The sequence below is a fragment of the Coturnix japonica genome, chromosome 26 (genome assembly GCF_001577835.2).
Source record: "Coturnix japonica isolate 7356 chromosome 26, Coturnix japonica 2.1, whole genome shotgun sequence".
In the NCBI taxonomy this organism is placed as follows: Eukaryota; Metazoa; Chordata; class Aves; order Galliformes; family Phasianidae; genus Coturnix; species Coturnix japonica.
Genome location: NC_029541.1, coordinates 4,373,428 through 4,387,672, shown reverse-complemented (window position 1 = coordinate 4,387,672; position 14,245 = coordinate 4,373,428). Strand labels below are relative to the sequence as shown.

General features: G+C 51.9%; 1 protein-coding gene and 1 long non-coding RNA gene across 2 annotated transcripts; one reads left to right on the top strand and one right to left on the bottom strand.

Annotated features, from left to right (window-relative positions):
- The first annotated feature begins 6,928 nt into the window (after positions 1 to 6,928).
- On the top strand, positions 6,929 to 11,388 carry LOC107324937 (green-sensitive opsin). The gene is made up of 4 exons (XM_032449308.1): positions 6,929 to 7,311; positions 8,948 to 9,116; positions 10,107 to 10,272; positions 10,398 to 11,388. Exons 1-4 carry the CDS (start codon positions 6,951 to 6,953, stop codon positions 10,950 to 10,952), a joined length of 1,251 nt encoding a protein of 416 aa, XP_032305199.1. The 5' UTR covers positions 6,929 to 6,950; the 3' UTR covers positions 10,953 to 11,388.
- LOC107324938 lies at positions 7,278 to 9,148 on the bottom strand. Its single transcript, XR_001559585.2, has 3 exons — positions 8,843 to 9,148; positions 8,337 to 8,435; positions 7,278 to 7,472 (listed from the first exon to the last, which is right to left on the bottom strand). It is a non-coding gene; the product is annotated as an uncharacterized LOC107324938 (long non-coding RNA).
- Positions 11,389 to 14,245: the final 2,857 nt, after the last annotated feature.

The following is a 14,245-nucleotide window of genomic DNA, read 5'->3' as shown; positions in this document are numbered from 1 at the left end:
ATGACTGAAGTCGATGTGGGTAAGGAACTCATTCCAGGCTCCCTGCTTTGGAAGTAGGAGCAGAAAGCTCTTTCTCACAACCCAGGCAACATCCTCCAGCTGCTGTCTCTGCATGGATGCGTTACAGATTTAGCAGGGGCTGCTGTCTGTGGCTGCCGAACACTCCTAATGAATAAAGCACCAGTGGCAAATTTTAATGCAGTTCTCAAAATATTAACGCTGGATAAATATTTGAAGAATCACAGGCTTAAAACACATGTTAATTTGCAGCATAAATATTTTAAGCATGCAAACACTCCCCTCCTGTCCCCACTTTTGCTTCACGTCCACTTCCATTTCTCCTCGGTGGTGTTAATTCACGGTAATGCATGGCCATGCAGGGAGAGAATCAATAGCAAGGATTTAACTCCTGCTGATGCCCTAAAACAGTTCACCCTCCTGGTTCTAGCAGCTAATAACGATCCCTTGTTTTGTTTTCTTCATTTCTGATCACTCCTTTGCCATTCTCTCCCCAATCTGGAACGAGCGAAGAGAGAAAAGAGAGGAGGTGAGAAAACAAGACGGGATGCAGCTCATCTGTTTCCATTTTGGTTTCCAAATCCAAACCACCAGTTTTGCACTTGAAGGCTCAGGAATATTTTTAGGAGCATTGGAAAATGCAGCCTCATGCGCAGTGGGGGCTGAGCCCGGCTCTTCTCATGGCTGTCACTGCAGTTCCCTTGCACGGAGCAGCCCCATCCTGGGTTCATCCAGCAGCCCTGGGCTGAAGCTCTGGAGGAAGGGACACCATTCAGCATTTTAGGAATGGAGTTTCCCATCCAGCTCGCAAGGAATGTTTATTAGCTTTGATGGAAGACCAATTTAGCCTCTACATGCGCCAGGCACCTGCTGACCTTTTATTTTCATGTTACCTCTTTGTACCTGCCCCCACTGTTCTGCATCAAATCACAATATATCAGGTTAAGCATAGCAAGACGAAAAGCTCAGGCACTGAGAAGTGCATTAAATCGCTGCTTTGCAAGGCTGCCTGCACTGCCGGCTCAGCAGGAGGATGATGTATGATATTCTTGCTCACGCAGGATACAGAATGCAGCCCTGTGATCCCCTTTGCAGGCAAAGTTTGCAGGTACACCCTGTCTTCCTGCAGAAGGCAGCAGCGGTTTTGCTGAGGAGGGAAGGGGAGTAAAAGCCGAAGTAACAGCATTCAGGATCCGACCTCCAGCATTTGCAGTTGTTGGCCATGGAGATTATCCGTCCACGGGAGAACTGTAGCATGAAAAGACCTTGCTGCTCTCAGTGCTGCCAGCTCCCATGAGATTTCCCGATACGGTGGACTGGATTATGCTGGATGGCCAGGATTTATCGCTGCTTTCAATGGAGAGTCACCCTTTTCATTCCAGAAACCCTCGGCCGTTAATAGTGGTTTATCTGCAACAGGGGAGAAGAGTTTGCTGCTGCTTTATCTCCTTTCAGACGTTCACGACAGCAATTCATTCTGCAAGGCAGCAAGGAAACAGGGTCAGATGTCTTCAGGGTGAAAAAGGCTGCACATGGAAAGATAATGTGTGCACTGAGCGCACTGGGAGAAACCCAGAGCCCAACAAAACACTGCAGGACATGGGAACACCCACTGCAAAAGTCAGACAGAAGCAGAACGACCCGCAGGGACAGGTGGGTCCGTACAGGCAGCTGATGGTTCCAGCACAGGACTCAGATCTGACAAACCACCTGCTTAATCGGTGCATGTTTTGCTTAGGTGATGAATAGCAACCTCAGTGAAAGCCTCTCAACCACAAAAGCTTTAGAGAGCTGAACGGTAAAGATTGAGAATTAAGGAGAATAAATATTAATGAAAGGAGTGGGAAATTAATCATTTTTTCCAGGTGATCTTGCCATTACTTTGCTCAGCTGTGCGGGGCTGCTGCATTCACCTCCTCTCTTGAGCACGTGCCCTGGGTCCTGGTGGGAGCACAGGGATGAGCCACAGCACGAGACCACAGATTGCATGTGGGAAGGAAAATGAGGCAATAAATGGGAAGGGAGCAGGAACTGTAAAAGAAAAGAGTCTCTTTACTAGCTCAGGATTCAGCCTGCAACAGGAATTGGTGCAAACCTTCCACTGGTTTTGGTGGCCAGAGGCCAAGCACAGCACCAGGCTTAGCTCAGCCAGGCACAGCCTGGAGCCAGCACTGTTATGTAAAGGGATGGGGAGAGCCGGGCTGGGCTGGATGGAAGCGATGAATCCAATTATGGGATGAAGGGCAAAGGGAGGGAAGGGACACATTTGGACTGGAGCAAATCTCTAGAAGGCTTTAAAGCAGGGACAGCAAGAAGATGAAATGACAAAAATGAATTCCAGCGCAGGGTGCCCAGCCTCAACCACAGCCAAGTGAAATAAGAGCCCCAGAGTGGGGTATGAGGCAGGGAATAGGGCTCTGCTGGTGGCCAAGGCAGTGGTATGAGGAATTCTCAGAAGACCCAAAGTGCTTGGAGCGCCCATGGGCCCATAGAACCAATGGAACACAGAGGTGGCCCCACCAAGCAGAAAGTAAAACTATCCACCCACATTTCCCCCATGCAGATTACCCCCATCTGGCTTCTCACAGCAGTCTCCAGATTTCTGCAGAGAGATCCAAGGGCTGTGCACTGGAAATGGAGAAGAAAAAATGACCCAGTTATGACAAAACAAAACAGCACGAATAAAGCATCACTGCAGAGATCTGCAAACATCCCCAACAAGGCCCCGAGGAATAACAGAGTCCAACTCCGAATGGGATTTACAAATTAAAAAATAAAAGATGAGCCCTGTTTGCCTAAACCCCATTTTTCGACCGCTCAGCCCTTCTCAGAGCTGTGCCAAAGTGCTACAGAACGAAGCTGCACTCCTGTCCGTGTTGTTAAATGGAACTTTAACTTGCACTGCCCATCACCCTCATTGATGCGTGGTTTGCTCCCTGGCACAATTGCTGATGTACAGAACCATGGTGGTGCTGCTCTGGTTTGCTGGGCAGTGCTGGCTGCCCATCCTGGTGCTGCAGGGCCTGTAAGGCTGTCTTGCAAACCTGCCCACTCTGCTACAGCCCTGGTTTAGCACTTAGTTAAAGGTGTTGACAGCACCACGCTGAGCAGTGCAGGTTTGCAATTGAAGTGGGATTGCTCAGCTCCTTGGCAAGGAAATGACAGGTCCCAAGGAATTCCCACCTCCCCAAGGAAATCCTGCGGTTCTTGCAGGGATGTTACCTGGATCAGTAGCAAGAGGAAAAGCAGGGGAGGTTATGAGGCCCTGCTCGCTTGCCAGCACTGCACACATGAGGTTGCTGTGGTGAAGCTCTCCCTGCTTCCCAGCTGTATTCTGGCCCTGGTGCATCCACCCCCTGCATAGCTGTGCTGGTGAGAGCCTGGAGATGGGGCGTGAAGGGAACCTGCATGGAACCCTGGATGTGGGGTCCTTCTGACAAGGCTCCTAATGCAGAAAGCAGTGCAGGAAACAGGCTTCTGTGCATTCTTATTTTTGAGGAAGGAAGTGAGGACATGGCACAGAGCCTCTCACAACCAGTAGATCCTTACCTTGGGTGGATGCAGCTGTGCCAGCCCAGAGGAGCAGCAAACAGCCACAGCTGAGTTAACCCATGCTGGGCAAGGAGCAGCCAACCAAACCAAAGTGCAAATGCATCTCTGTCCTCTTTCTCTCTGCCACACATTTAAATCTATCCCAGCTCTTGGAACGGATTGATCTCCAAGTTTGTGTGCACACATCCTGCTTTGGACGGGGCAGCTGGCAGCGCCTCACCCATCACATCCTGTCAGCTCCACTCAGCCTCACCTCCACCAGGAGCTGCCGGGAACGAATCCAATTACAGGATAAAGGGTTTTCTTCCCCTCCATATGGTCTCCATAACGCTCTGGCTTTATCTCGCTTTAACCCCTTTCCTGGTAAGGGAGCTCACAGCCTGGCGTAAGCAGCTCAGCGCAGCGGCCGCACGTGGCTGCTATCTGATATGGGGAGGTGAGGTCTTCCAGGGGCAACTGCCCACGAGGAGGAAGGAGCCCCTCCAGAGGAGCGATGCAGAGCAGTGCACTGCAGAACCAAACACAACGTCATTCTGCATTCGGTGTCATTCAGCAGAGGGCTCCCAGCCACCCCCTCCCACGGTTGCGTTGCTGAAGCCCAATGAACCAACCGTATCAGCTTGGTTATTTGATTATAATTATGGTTTCTTGCTTTACACAGGACATGAAAGCCCAGTGAAGCTCAGGGCTCCTTCACGCAATGTGCTGACAAACAATGAATAAGAGAATCTCATCTCAAAGAGCTTAGCAAAGCAGAAAAGCCTGCAAGAGGGAAGAAAACACTCCTTTTCTTATGGACAAACACAAAGGAACAAGCCTCTCCTCCTGCATTATACAGGGCCTGTATTTTGCTGTTGCTCTGTCGTAGCATCGGCACAGAATGCAATTGAGAGCTCTCTGGGAGACAGCCCGTAAAGTTTCCCTGCTAAGAGACACCAAATTAAAGCCATCACTTTCCATTTCTGTGACAGGGACACTGAAGGAAGCGAGGTTGCATTCAGGACACGTCCTGGAGGAACCAGCTAACCTCCCCGGTGTCATTTTCTTCTGCAGAGTTGATTCAAGGCCTTCGCCATCGCTCCGGCGGCCGCTGACCTGCAGAGAGCTCTAAATCCACATCGACACCAGCCTCAGGGGATCGGCCGAAACACCAACCTCAGCTTGTGAGGGAGAAAGCTGGGTCCTCCAGGGCAGCTAAGAAGGGACAGAGCCACGCTCAGACCCTCCAGCAGGACACATTTGGCTCAGGCTTACCTGCCTCCCCAAAGTGGGAGAAGTCCAGCTCTAGTCCAAGCAAAAGTCCCCTTGGTTCCACTGTTGGCAGCCCTGCATGTGGAAGGTATCTGGGTGCTACGCATGAAGCCAAATTCGTACCATGCATTAGCTGGAATGCAGAGGGGAGAAGGTTTGTTCTCTTCAAAGGAAAACTTAAAACAAAAAAAGAGTAGTGAAATCAATAACTGATGGTGATGACACCAATAATAATCCTACTGATCCCATCCCACAGCATCAGAGCACAATCCAAAATAGACTTTCATTTCACCTCCTCCTCCCTCAAACCCGCTTCCTTTGTACAACTATATTACCCTTTAGAAGAATATGAGACGCTATAAAATGTGGCAGAAATGCTCACAAAGAAACATTGGGAGGTGAAAACGAAATCTCCCATGAGATCACCATGTCTTTATATAAAGCTCTGGAGGAAAAAAACAGATCTGTCATATGCTGCTGGAACAGACAGCAAAGTCCACGTCTTTTGAAGATGGACAGTCAGTGATGCTTCCTATCTGAAGAGCTGCCTTCTTCCAAAGAAGGTGAGAATGGCACACTGGAATTGAGATTCACATCTGCATGTGCTTTTTTATATGCAAAAACACATTCAGTTGAGTCAGAATCCTGACCGTATTCAGGAAAGGCATGAAACAGGTGAAAGCTTTGAGAAGTAGAGCCATAGGGCTGCTCCACACAAACCTCTTTCTCTCATGGAAGATCTCATGGAAAGTCTAAAGGAGACGCAGACTGGGAATTTCATGACTGCCAGTTCCGTGGGATGCGCAGGGAAATACAGGCACAAACATCCCATGGGGATCACTTATATCAGGGCACCTGAGGCTGCTGTGACCCACTTACTCTTGCCGTGTCCTAGTTCTGCTCCTCTGACCTGTGCGGATGGATCAGTGGGACAGCAATTAGGGCATCAGCCATCCTACCCACACCCCTCAGCCTTCCGCTCCTGCCCTCTAGCTCCAAGCCATTCCTGTCTTGCAGACCTCATTCCTCCAGCAAGACACCATTGACTTTTTCCATCTACGTTGCCTTGGTGGAGGGCAGCAGTGGGAAGGAGGCTAGCAGCTTACCGCATTAACAGATCAGGGCCATTAACGCCACCAGATGTCAGAGATTAATGGCAGAGCTTCACTAAGGCGCCTTAGGCAGGTCTCATGGAGAAGGAGCACCCATGACCCAAAAGGAAGAAATGGGAAAGAGCTTGGGCAGGATGGAGCATTGGTGCTCCGAGCTACAGCTGACCCTGCTGAGAAGGTTTTATGATCCTGTGTGCTCTGTAATGGGAATCCAGTTGTGATGGAGACACATACCCAAACCACATGGTGCTCACACTGAACCAGGCACCTCAAGCACAGAGTGGCCAAACTCTCTCTGCTCTTCCCCCAACAACTTTCCCAAAGGCAGTGGAGCAGAGCTGGGTACCCCACACCCCAAACACTTCTATAGGCGGCTAAAGGACTCCAGGGATGCCCCAAAGGCATCCAACATGGACTCAACCAGAGACCCATTTCTCCCATCAGCCATCCAAAGGACCTGCTCTCCAACTCACCGCCTCTCCTCCTGCCATTGCCCCTCTTCCAAAGGGCTCCCCAAGCCCTTCCCTTCCTCCCCACAACTCCTTAAACAACGTTAAACACTTATTGCCAATTAATACGCTTTAATGCAGGTTTTGGGGCCAACTGGCTACTTAGAAGGTGCTTAAACCATCAGCCCCTCTCAATCCCGTTGCCCTTGTCATACAAACTTAGCCTGGCCCCTAATCCGGCCTCCCCCCGCACTCCCTCAAGGAGGCCCAAAGGTATAAAACCTCCCTCAGCACGCGGCTCCGCCGGCCCTTGGCACGGCGCGGGGCCAACGCACCACCTCTCCTTCCCCCAGGACTTATTGGAGTTCTTAGTCATTAGATTTTGGAGCTGGGGGAGGGATCTCTTGGTGGGGTGTTTCTTTATTTATTACCATTGGGTTGGGGATTCCCTCCCATTTATTTTTTTTTTCCTTTTTTGGTAATTGGGGTCGAAACAAAATTCATTACCATAGAGCGCTTGATTAAAAAATACCCTTAAACTCAAAGCAGCTGCCATAGTACTGGCAGGATGAATGGGACAGAAGGTATCAATTTTTATGTGCCTATGTCCAACAAGACGGGGGTGGTGCGAAGCCCCTTCGAGTACCCCCAGTATTACCTAGCCGAGCCCTGGAAATACCGCCTTGTGTGTTGCTACATCTTCTTCCTCATCTCCACCGGTCTGCCCATCAACCTCCTCACTCTCCTGGTTACCTTCAAACACAAGAAGCTCCGGCAGCCACTCAACTACATCCTGGTCAACCTGGCGGTGGCTGACCTCTTCATGGCCTGCTTTGGCTTCACCGTCACCTTCTACACAGCCTGGAATGGATATTTCGTCTTCGGTCCCGTTGGCTGCGCCGTCGAGGGCTTCTTCGCCACTCTGGGAGGTAACAGCTTCAGAGTGGGATGTGGGGGAGAGGGCCAGGCTGGGCAGAGGGTGGTCTTGCTTCTTTATAGGGCTTTAGAAACTCAATCCCATACTCTTATGGGGCTGATGAGATGGCCTTGGCTGCATGGGGCAGAGCTCCTCGTGCAAGGTTCTTCTTCCCTATGGTTAGAAAGTGGACAGGAAAAAAAAAGATTTATTCAGGCTTGATTTTGATGCCAGGAAGCACCCATCTCACTGCTATAGCATGACCACCACAAGGAAATGGGAGGGGGTCCTGGTTTGCAGCATGAAACCTGGGGTTGTTTGGCCAAGCTGCCCAGCATGAATCCACAGGTCTTGGGTCTTAGTTGCACAGCTAACAAAGACCTGCTGGGGATGGTCACCCAGTGTCCTGGAGTCAGCATCGTGCACCTTTGCCACCTTGTTCCAAGGTGAAGCATTTGGGAGGATTCCAAAGGGAAAGAGACCGCACAGAAAGGGTTTGGGAGTGGAGAGGTCTGAAAGACAAGGAGGGCAGTGACAGCTCATCTCAGGGCAAAAAGAAGCTGAGGCTGCCCCTACCAGGAGAGCAGAGCAGCAGCACGGAGGGGAAGGAGGATTCCGGGGTTTGCAACAACTGCTCAGCTCAGCCCCCACTTGCCTTTGATTTGGTTGCTCTTGTGAGCTTCCTATTTCATCTTTCAGGGACACCAGTGTAGCCAACGCTTCACCCTTCAAAAGCCCCTTTCCAAAGCAGCAGACTCACTTTGCACCCCCAGCCCACACAGCCATCCAGGCCCACACAACACCTCCTAATTTATCTGACAGCTGCAAATCCTTGTGCAGAGACTCACAGCTGCTGCACAAACTTTACTTTTTTTCCTCCCCTAAATGGGATATTTCCTGCAGTGATGCTGGTCTGAACAAAAGATGGATATTCTGTTAGGCAAAACAAAGCAAGGCGTCCTGATCAAAGTAGAGGACATGGGAGTGGTTGGTCATGGGTCTGCACCATCTCCAGTTGTGAAATCCTTCATTACTTACGCTTCCAGTTTTCCCAGCCAGTAAAGAGAGGAGGCTCCTGAGCACAGGGAGGAAAGCTTGATGGGAAGCAGTCACTGAGCAGCAGGTCTCCAGCGAATCCTAGCACAGGGTGTAGTTATCAGCAGATTATCACAGCTGGGGGCATTAGCAGGCTTACAGCACCAACTAAACACTCCCAATCCCCTGAAGTTTAATTATCCCTTATAAATACATGTGCACGTATGCCTACCCACACAGCCACCTCCTGATCCAGCACCGGTGAAAGACTCATGAAATACACATTGAAAGGCACCAACAGGTTTGGACACATCTGGTGTCTTTACCAGAAATTACACTTCTTTGCACCCAGATGGAATCCTCTCTGTTAATTTCTTAAACGATTACAACACCACAACGATCCCCTCCTCCATCACCAGCATCCCACTGAGTAGCAGATACTCCCTTCAGCTCCCAGCCTGCTGCACATTTGCAATAGATTCTCAGTTATCAAATAGGATGCTGGTTACCTGATCCCAGTCTCCTCTGTTCTTTGCTGTGACCATGGAGGGAAAACCAAGTCTGAAGGAGCTCTCACCATCACCAGACCCTCTGTCTTTTCCTCCCTCCTGCAGGCCAGGTTGCCCTCTGGTCCCTGGTGGTCTTGGCTATAGAGCGTTACATCGTTGTCTGCAAGCCCATGGGAAACTTCCGCTTCTCTGCTACCCACGCCATGATGGGCATCGCTTTCACCTGGGTCATGGCCTTCTCCTGTGCTGCTCCACCCCTATTTGGCTGGTCCAGGTGAGTCGGGCTATACAACCACCTGTGCTCCCAGGGCTGACTCAGTGCTTGCCTCAGGTGGGCAATCAGAGGTTCAGGCTGTGACCAGCAGTTCCCATACACCAGCCCAGTGGACAAGACAGCTCTGAGCAAACCTGACTCATGCCACTGACCCAGCTGGGAACCCCACAGGACTTTTCTCATTACTTCTGCCATTCTTTCCCTGCTTCCCATCTGTCCTCCTCCCAGCACTGCAGTGAATTTCACTCNTGTAAGCAGTGGGTGAGCCACACCCCAGGAACCTGTGTACAGGGGTAGAGGAAGTGATTCCTTCCCAGGAATCCAGCACACATCTGGCTCCTTCAGGCACCCACATCCCCTGCCAGGAGCCAATACATCACTGAGAGCACAGGGGAGGAATAAGTTGGAGGTGATTTCTCTAATGCTGCAGCTCCAGCTCAAGCCAATTCTCTGCTACATCACAACCCTATGACAGGACGGAGGCAGACGGCCCTTCTCCAGCCTTGGGTCAGCATCCCTGGCCAGGCAGGTCCTTGGCTGAATTGCCCTTAAGCCACAGCTATGATGACATGAGCCCAACACAACTGCAGGGATTGAGCTCCCGAGAGCTCAGCCCACCAAGCCAGCAGCTCCCATCCCTGCTCAGCATCCCTCCATCTGCAGAGGGAGAGAGCAGGTGGTTCCCGGCAGGCAAGTGCTCAGCCACGTAGGAAGGAAATAAATAGCCCTCTGCCCGTGGGAGGAAGCGGTGTCACAACAAAATGATGCTGCGCACCCAAGCGCAGTGTGTCGGCATGGTGCAAGCCATGGGAGCTGTGCTGCAAAGCCAGTGAGGGCAGGAGCATGAGGCAATGAACAGAGTGCAGAAGAGAAGCCAGGGAGCAGCTCCCATATGTGCAACACTGGGAGCAACATCATCCCTGGGGGAGGTGGTCCCAAGGTGGAAACCCTTTGGGTCCTGGTGATGGTCTGAACCTTTCTTGCTGGCAGGTACATGCCGGAGGGGATGCAGTGCTCCTGTGGCCCTGACTATTACACCCACAACCCCGACTACCACAACGAGTCCTACGTCCTCTACATGTTTGTCATCCACTTCATCATCCCAGTCGTGGTCATCTTCTTCTCCTACGGACGCCTCATTTGCAAAGTCCGAGAGGTAACGCCTGGCATTAGGGGGCAGAAAGGAGAATGGGGACAGGATGTGCAGTGTGAGCAGGGATGGGTGTGTGGTGTCGTGGGGAATAAACCTGGGGGCTGCCCCTCACCACCCTCCACCCACAGGCAGCCGCACAGCAGCAGGAGTCAGCCACCACCCAGAAGGCAGAGCGGGAGGTGACACGGATGGTGATCCTGATGGTGCTGGGCTTCATGCTGGCCTGGACGCCCTATGCTGTAGTGGCATTCTGGATCTTCACCAACAAGGGAGCAGACTTCACGGCCACGCTGATGGCAGTGCCTGCCTTCTTCTCCAAGAGCTCCTCTCTCTACAACCCCATCATATACGTCCTCATGAACAAGCAGGTGAGATGTCTTGGTGTAAGGGCCCTCCCCTGCCCTGGGCTCCCCTGCACCGCAGGCACCTCGATCCCCACCAGCTGCATCTCAGCCTGGGGAGCAGCACAGCTCAGGGCTGCTGGCAGTTCTCAGACCCATAGCACACCCTCACCATCCTCGAGTGCTGACATTCTCCTTCTGTCTTCCCAGTTCCGTAATTGTATGATCACCACTATCTGCTGTGGCAAGAACCCTTTTGGTGATGAAGACGTCTCCTCCACCGTATCCCAGAGCAAGACTGAGGTCTCCTCCATCTCCTCCAGCCAAGTCTCACCTGCATAGACCATGGACAGTTTGAACTGGGTGACGGCCGAGCTTGGGGACCGAGACATCCCCTGACCCACAACCACGTTCCACTCAGTCACTCCCCTGTGCACTGAAGCCCTCCCCTGCTGTCCTGTGTGCTCCTGCCTGGCAAAGCAGCTGTGTGTGCTGCTGCTCCTTCCCTTGTCCCCACCTGTGTTGTCTCCCTGGTGCCAATGTGGCCCTCTGAGCTCTCCCACAGCCCTGAGCACTACACACCCTGCACATCATCATTGTGCTAAGCTTGGCACAAGAGCATGGGAAGGGGGAAAGAGCAACCCAAGGTTGTTATGGGGAGTAGGGGGAGTCCCTTTGTACCACTGAGTCTCTGACGCAGGGTGTGTGTGTGCAAACACCTTTCTTGAGGTTCCCACATGCACATGCAGAGCTGCAGGGTGGGCAGCAAGCAGAGTAGATACTTCTGCCACTGGGGCACCACATCCATCCCATGTTCTTCACCCTCTATAGCACCTCTAAAGCACCAAAACCCAGCCAGATCCCTTCTCCAGTTCCTGGGAGCTGCTCAGCATTTGGGGATGTTCCCTACGCACCCCAAGTGCCAGCAGAGATCCCTGTAACAGCAGTGGGAAAGCCCAAACTTGAATATTCTCCTCCCTACTTCCCTCTTTCCATCCTCTTCCCCCTCCCCCGGGTGCCCAAGGGAGTGTCTCATTTCCAAAAGCAAGCATACAAAGACAGCAGCACTGCAGACCCCAGCAGCATGAATCTGTCCCCACAATTCTCCCAGCTGGCCCATCCCAGCACCAGAGGATCCATCCCTGCGGGGCTGCACATCCCACTGACGGCACCGCTGGCAGCGATCGATACCCGCAGTCTTTATAAATCAATATAACAAATGGAGCTGTGAGAGGGCTCTGCTCCAAAGCCCGACGCCCCGTATCCCCAAGACAACACTGTAGATATATATATTTTTGTCTTGGAACCTGTAAATATTTGCTCGCATCCTTTGAAGTCTCTATCTTTCTCAGCCCTTTCCTTCTCCCAACTCCGAGGCACAGAAACCTCCTCTCTGTGTCAGGGAGCAGCCCATGGAGCAGGGACAATGCTGTGCTGCTCTGAGGGTGTGCAGAAGAGGAAGGAATGGATCTCCCTGCAGTGGCTGTGCTCGTGGTGCTGCAGCTGGCCGGGCAGCAGCAGATGCTTGCAGCGATGCCTCCCCACCAGCTGCTTTGCCAGATGGGCAAAAGCTTTGCAAAAAGTTGGGTTTTTGTTTCGTAGTTCTGTTTTCTCTTCAAACACTGCAAAGCCAGCAGAGGTCACGAGCACGTGGCCCATCCCTGCAGCCCCAGGGACACTTTGCAGTGGGAGATCTGAGGAATAGCTGTATCTCTTTGGTACACCCAGCCCACCACTCATCTCTCCTTCAGCAAATCCCTGCAGACCCTCCCAGCATCCAACCTGCAGCTCTGCTTCCCCCATGGGATGGCAATTTGTGCAGCAACCACACAGCCTGCCCCAAGAAAGCAAAGCCTCCCCTATAGCCCTCGTGGATCCAATCTCTCAGTGGCTGAAATCATCCCGGTGAGGGTGCTCCACTTTTCCCTCCCCACACTTTGTTTTAAACACCGTTGGAGGTGTGAACTCATCATTTTCCCTCGGGCAGACTCCTCTCATTCATCAGATCCAGGGGCTCTTAAAGATGTTCGTTATCGATCCAGCACTTATTTATATGCGAGCAATAGGAGAAGATGGTTAGTTCAGTTATTAAATTTACGGAGCTGACAAAAGCAATCAGAAGATGTAACACTTAAGAGGGGATTATAAGGAGAAGCAGCAGGAGCCCACATTCCTGACCCAGTGTTTCAGATCGGTTCGGATGTGTATCTGTGTACTTTTGCTGCTCAGATGGCAGCATGACACAATGGTACACTTGCATGCATTGCCCTGAGGGGGTTAGCACTAACTGATGGCGCAGCAGCTCACCCAGCCTGAACTGCAGAGGTTGTGCATGGGTTGTATGGGTGGGGACCATCTGAGGTCTGAGAGTCCAGCAAAGGTCCCATAGAACTGGGGGCAACTCCAAGCGTGGGACAGAGCAGCAGTGGGAGCATCCTATGGGATGGGGCCTTCCTCATGCTGGGACTGTGGTTTGCTAATATAAGTATTGCTGAGGATTTGGGAAGGCAGACAAATGGGAAGCTGATATCAAGATTCCTTATTTTCACGCAGTTCAGCTTAATTCATCTTCATTAGGTTTCCTTTTCACTAAAGTGCCTCCCATTACAAGGACAAGGCATCCGGGGGCAGGTTTTTTGTCCTTTGATGAAGCTCACGTGCAGATGGTATCTGAAACCAGCACACTGGGCTGGCAAAGCCGTGAATCAGCACTTGGTTAAACAGCTGGGGCAGGAGCTGCCCCCACTCATGTCCCAGGGAGCTGACAGCCCCAACCCCATCCAGAATCACTCAGGAGTTCTTTCTTTCTCCTTTTCCATAGATGCATCGACACTTTCAGGCCCTGCTTGCTTGCAGACAGCAAGGATCGTTGCAGTCTCTTTCACTGATAGCAAATAATTGCTTGCAGAGCAGACACCTCCTGCAGCCCTGTGTGCCTGAACCCACACACGGTTGAGAGAAGCAGCCAGACGTAGACCAGGAAACTGTGACAGCTGGAAATTTGGGCCCAAAGGGCATTTCAGCATCTTAACTCTTATCCGTGCTGCAGCTGGGATTGCTCCTCCTTACCGGAGTATTGCAGTCATCTGTTTTAGGAAAACTGCAGTAATTGGCTCAATTCATTTGAAATCAGTTATCATTTCTGCAAGCAGCAGCCAGGGGAAAAGCAGCTCGTAGTTAATAACATCCCTAATTCAGAGGCATCCTCGTTCCAGCAGCGGTGAGGACAGACGTGAGGCTGTGGGGTGTGAGAGCAGGACCCATCCCAGCCCCATCCTGCCCAAGGGCTGACTCGGGTTCCTCCCAGGATGGATTTATCACATCAAAGTGCAAAAGCAGCAGCTGGGATGTCAGAGGGTGCAGCCTCATCCATTTGTCCCTGCCAGAGGAAAGCAGCTCCTTTAGACGAGCCAGCAGCTCTGGGGGCAGTAAGAATAAAAGTCCCCCCCTTCCTTCTGGAATAGCTGCAGATAGTGGAGCTTGGTAAGATCCAGATCCCCTCCTGCTTGTGTATGGCCCTGCAGCCTCTCCTTCCCAGGCCTGAGCCCAAAGGAGGTGCACGAGCACCCACACTGCTGCTGCACGCCTGCATGGACATCCCCGCCTGCATGAAGCTTCTCCTGATCCATCGCTGC

Bases quoted from the DNA above. Each gene is read 5' to 3' on its own strand.
- LOC107324937 (XM_032449308.1), top strand. From the start codon at position 6,951: ATGAATGGGACAGAAGGTATCAATTTTTATGTGCCTATGTCCAACAAG. The intron at 7,312-8,947 runs GTAACAGCTTCA...TCCCTCCTGCAG, and splicing joins CTTCTTCGCCACTCTGGGAG to GCCAGGTTGCCCTCTGGTCC. The intron at 10,273-10,397 runs GTAACGCCTGGC...CTCCACCCACAG, and splicing joins TCATTTGCAAAGTCCGAGAG to GCAGCCGCACAGCAGCAGGA.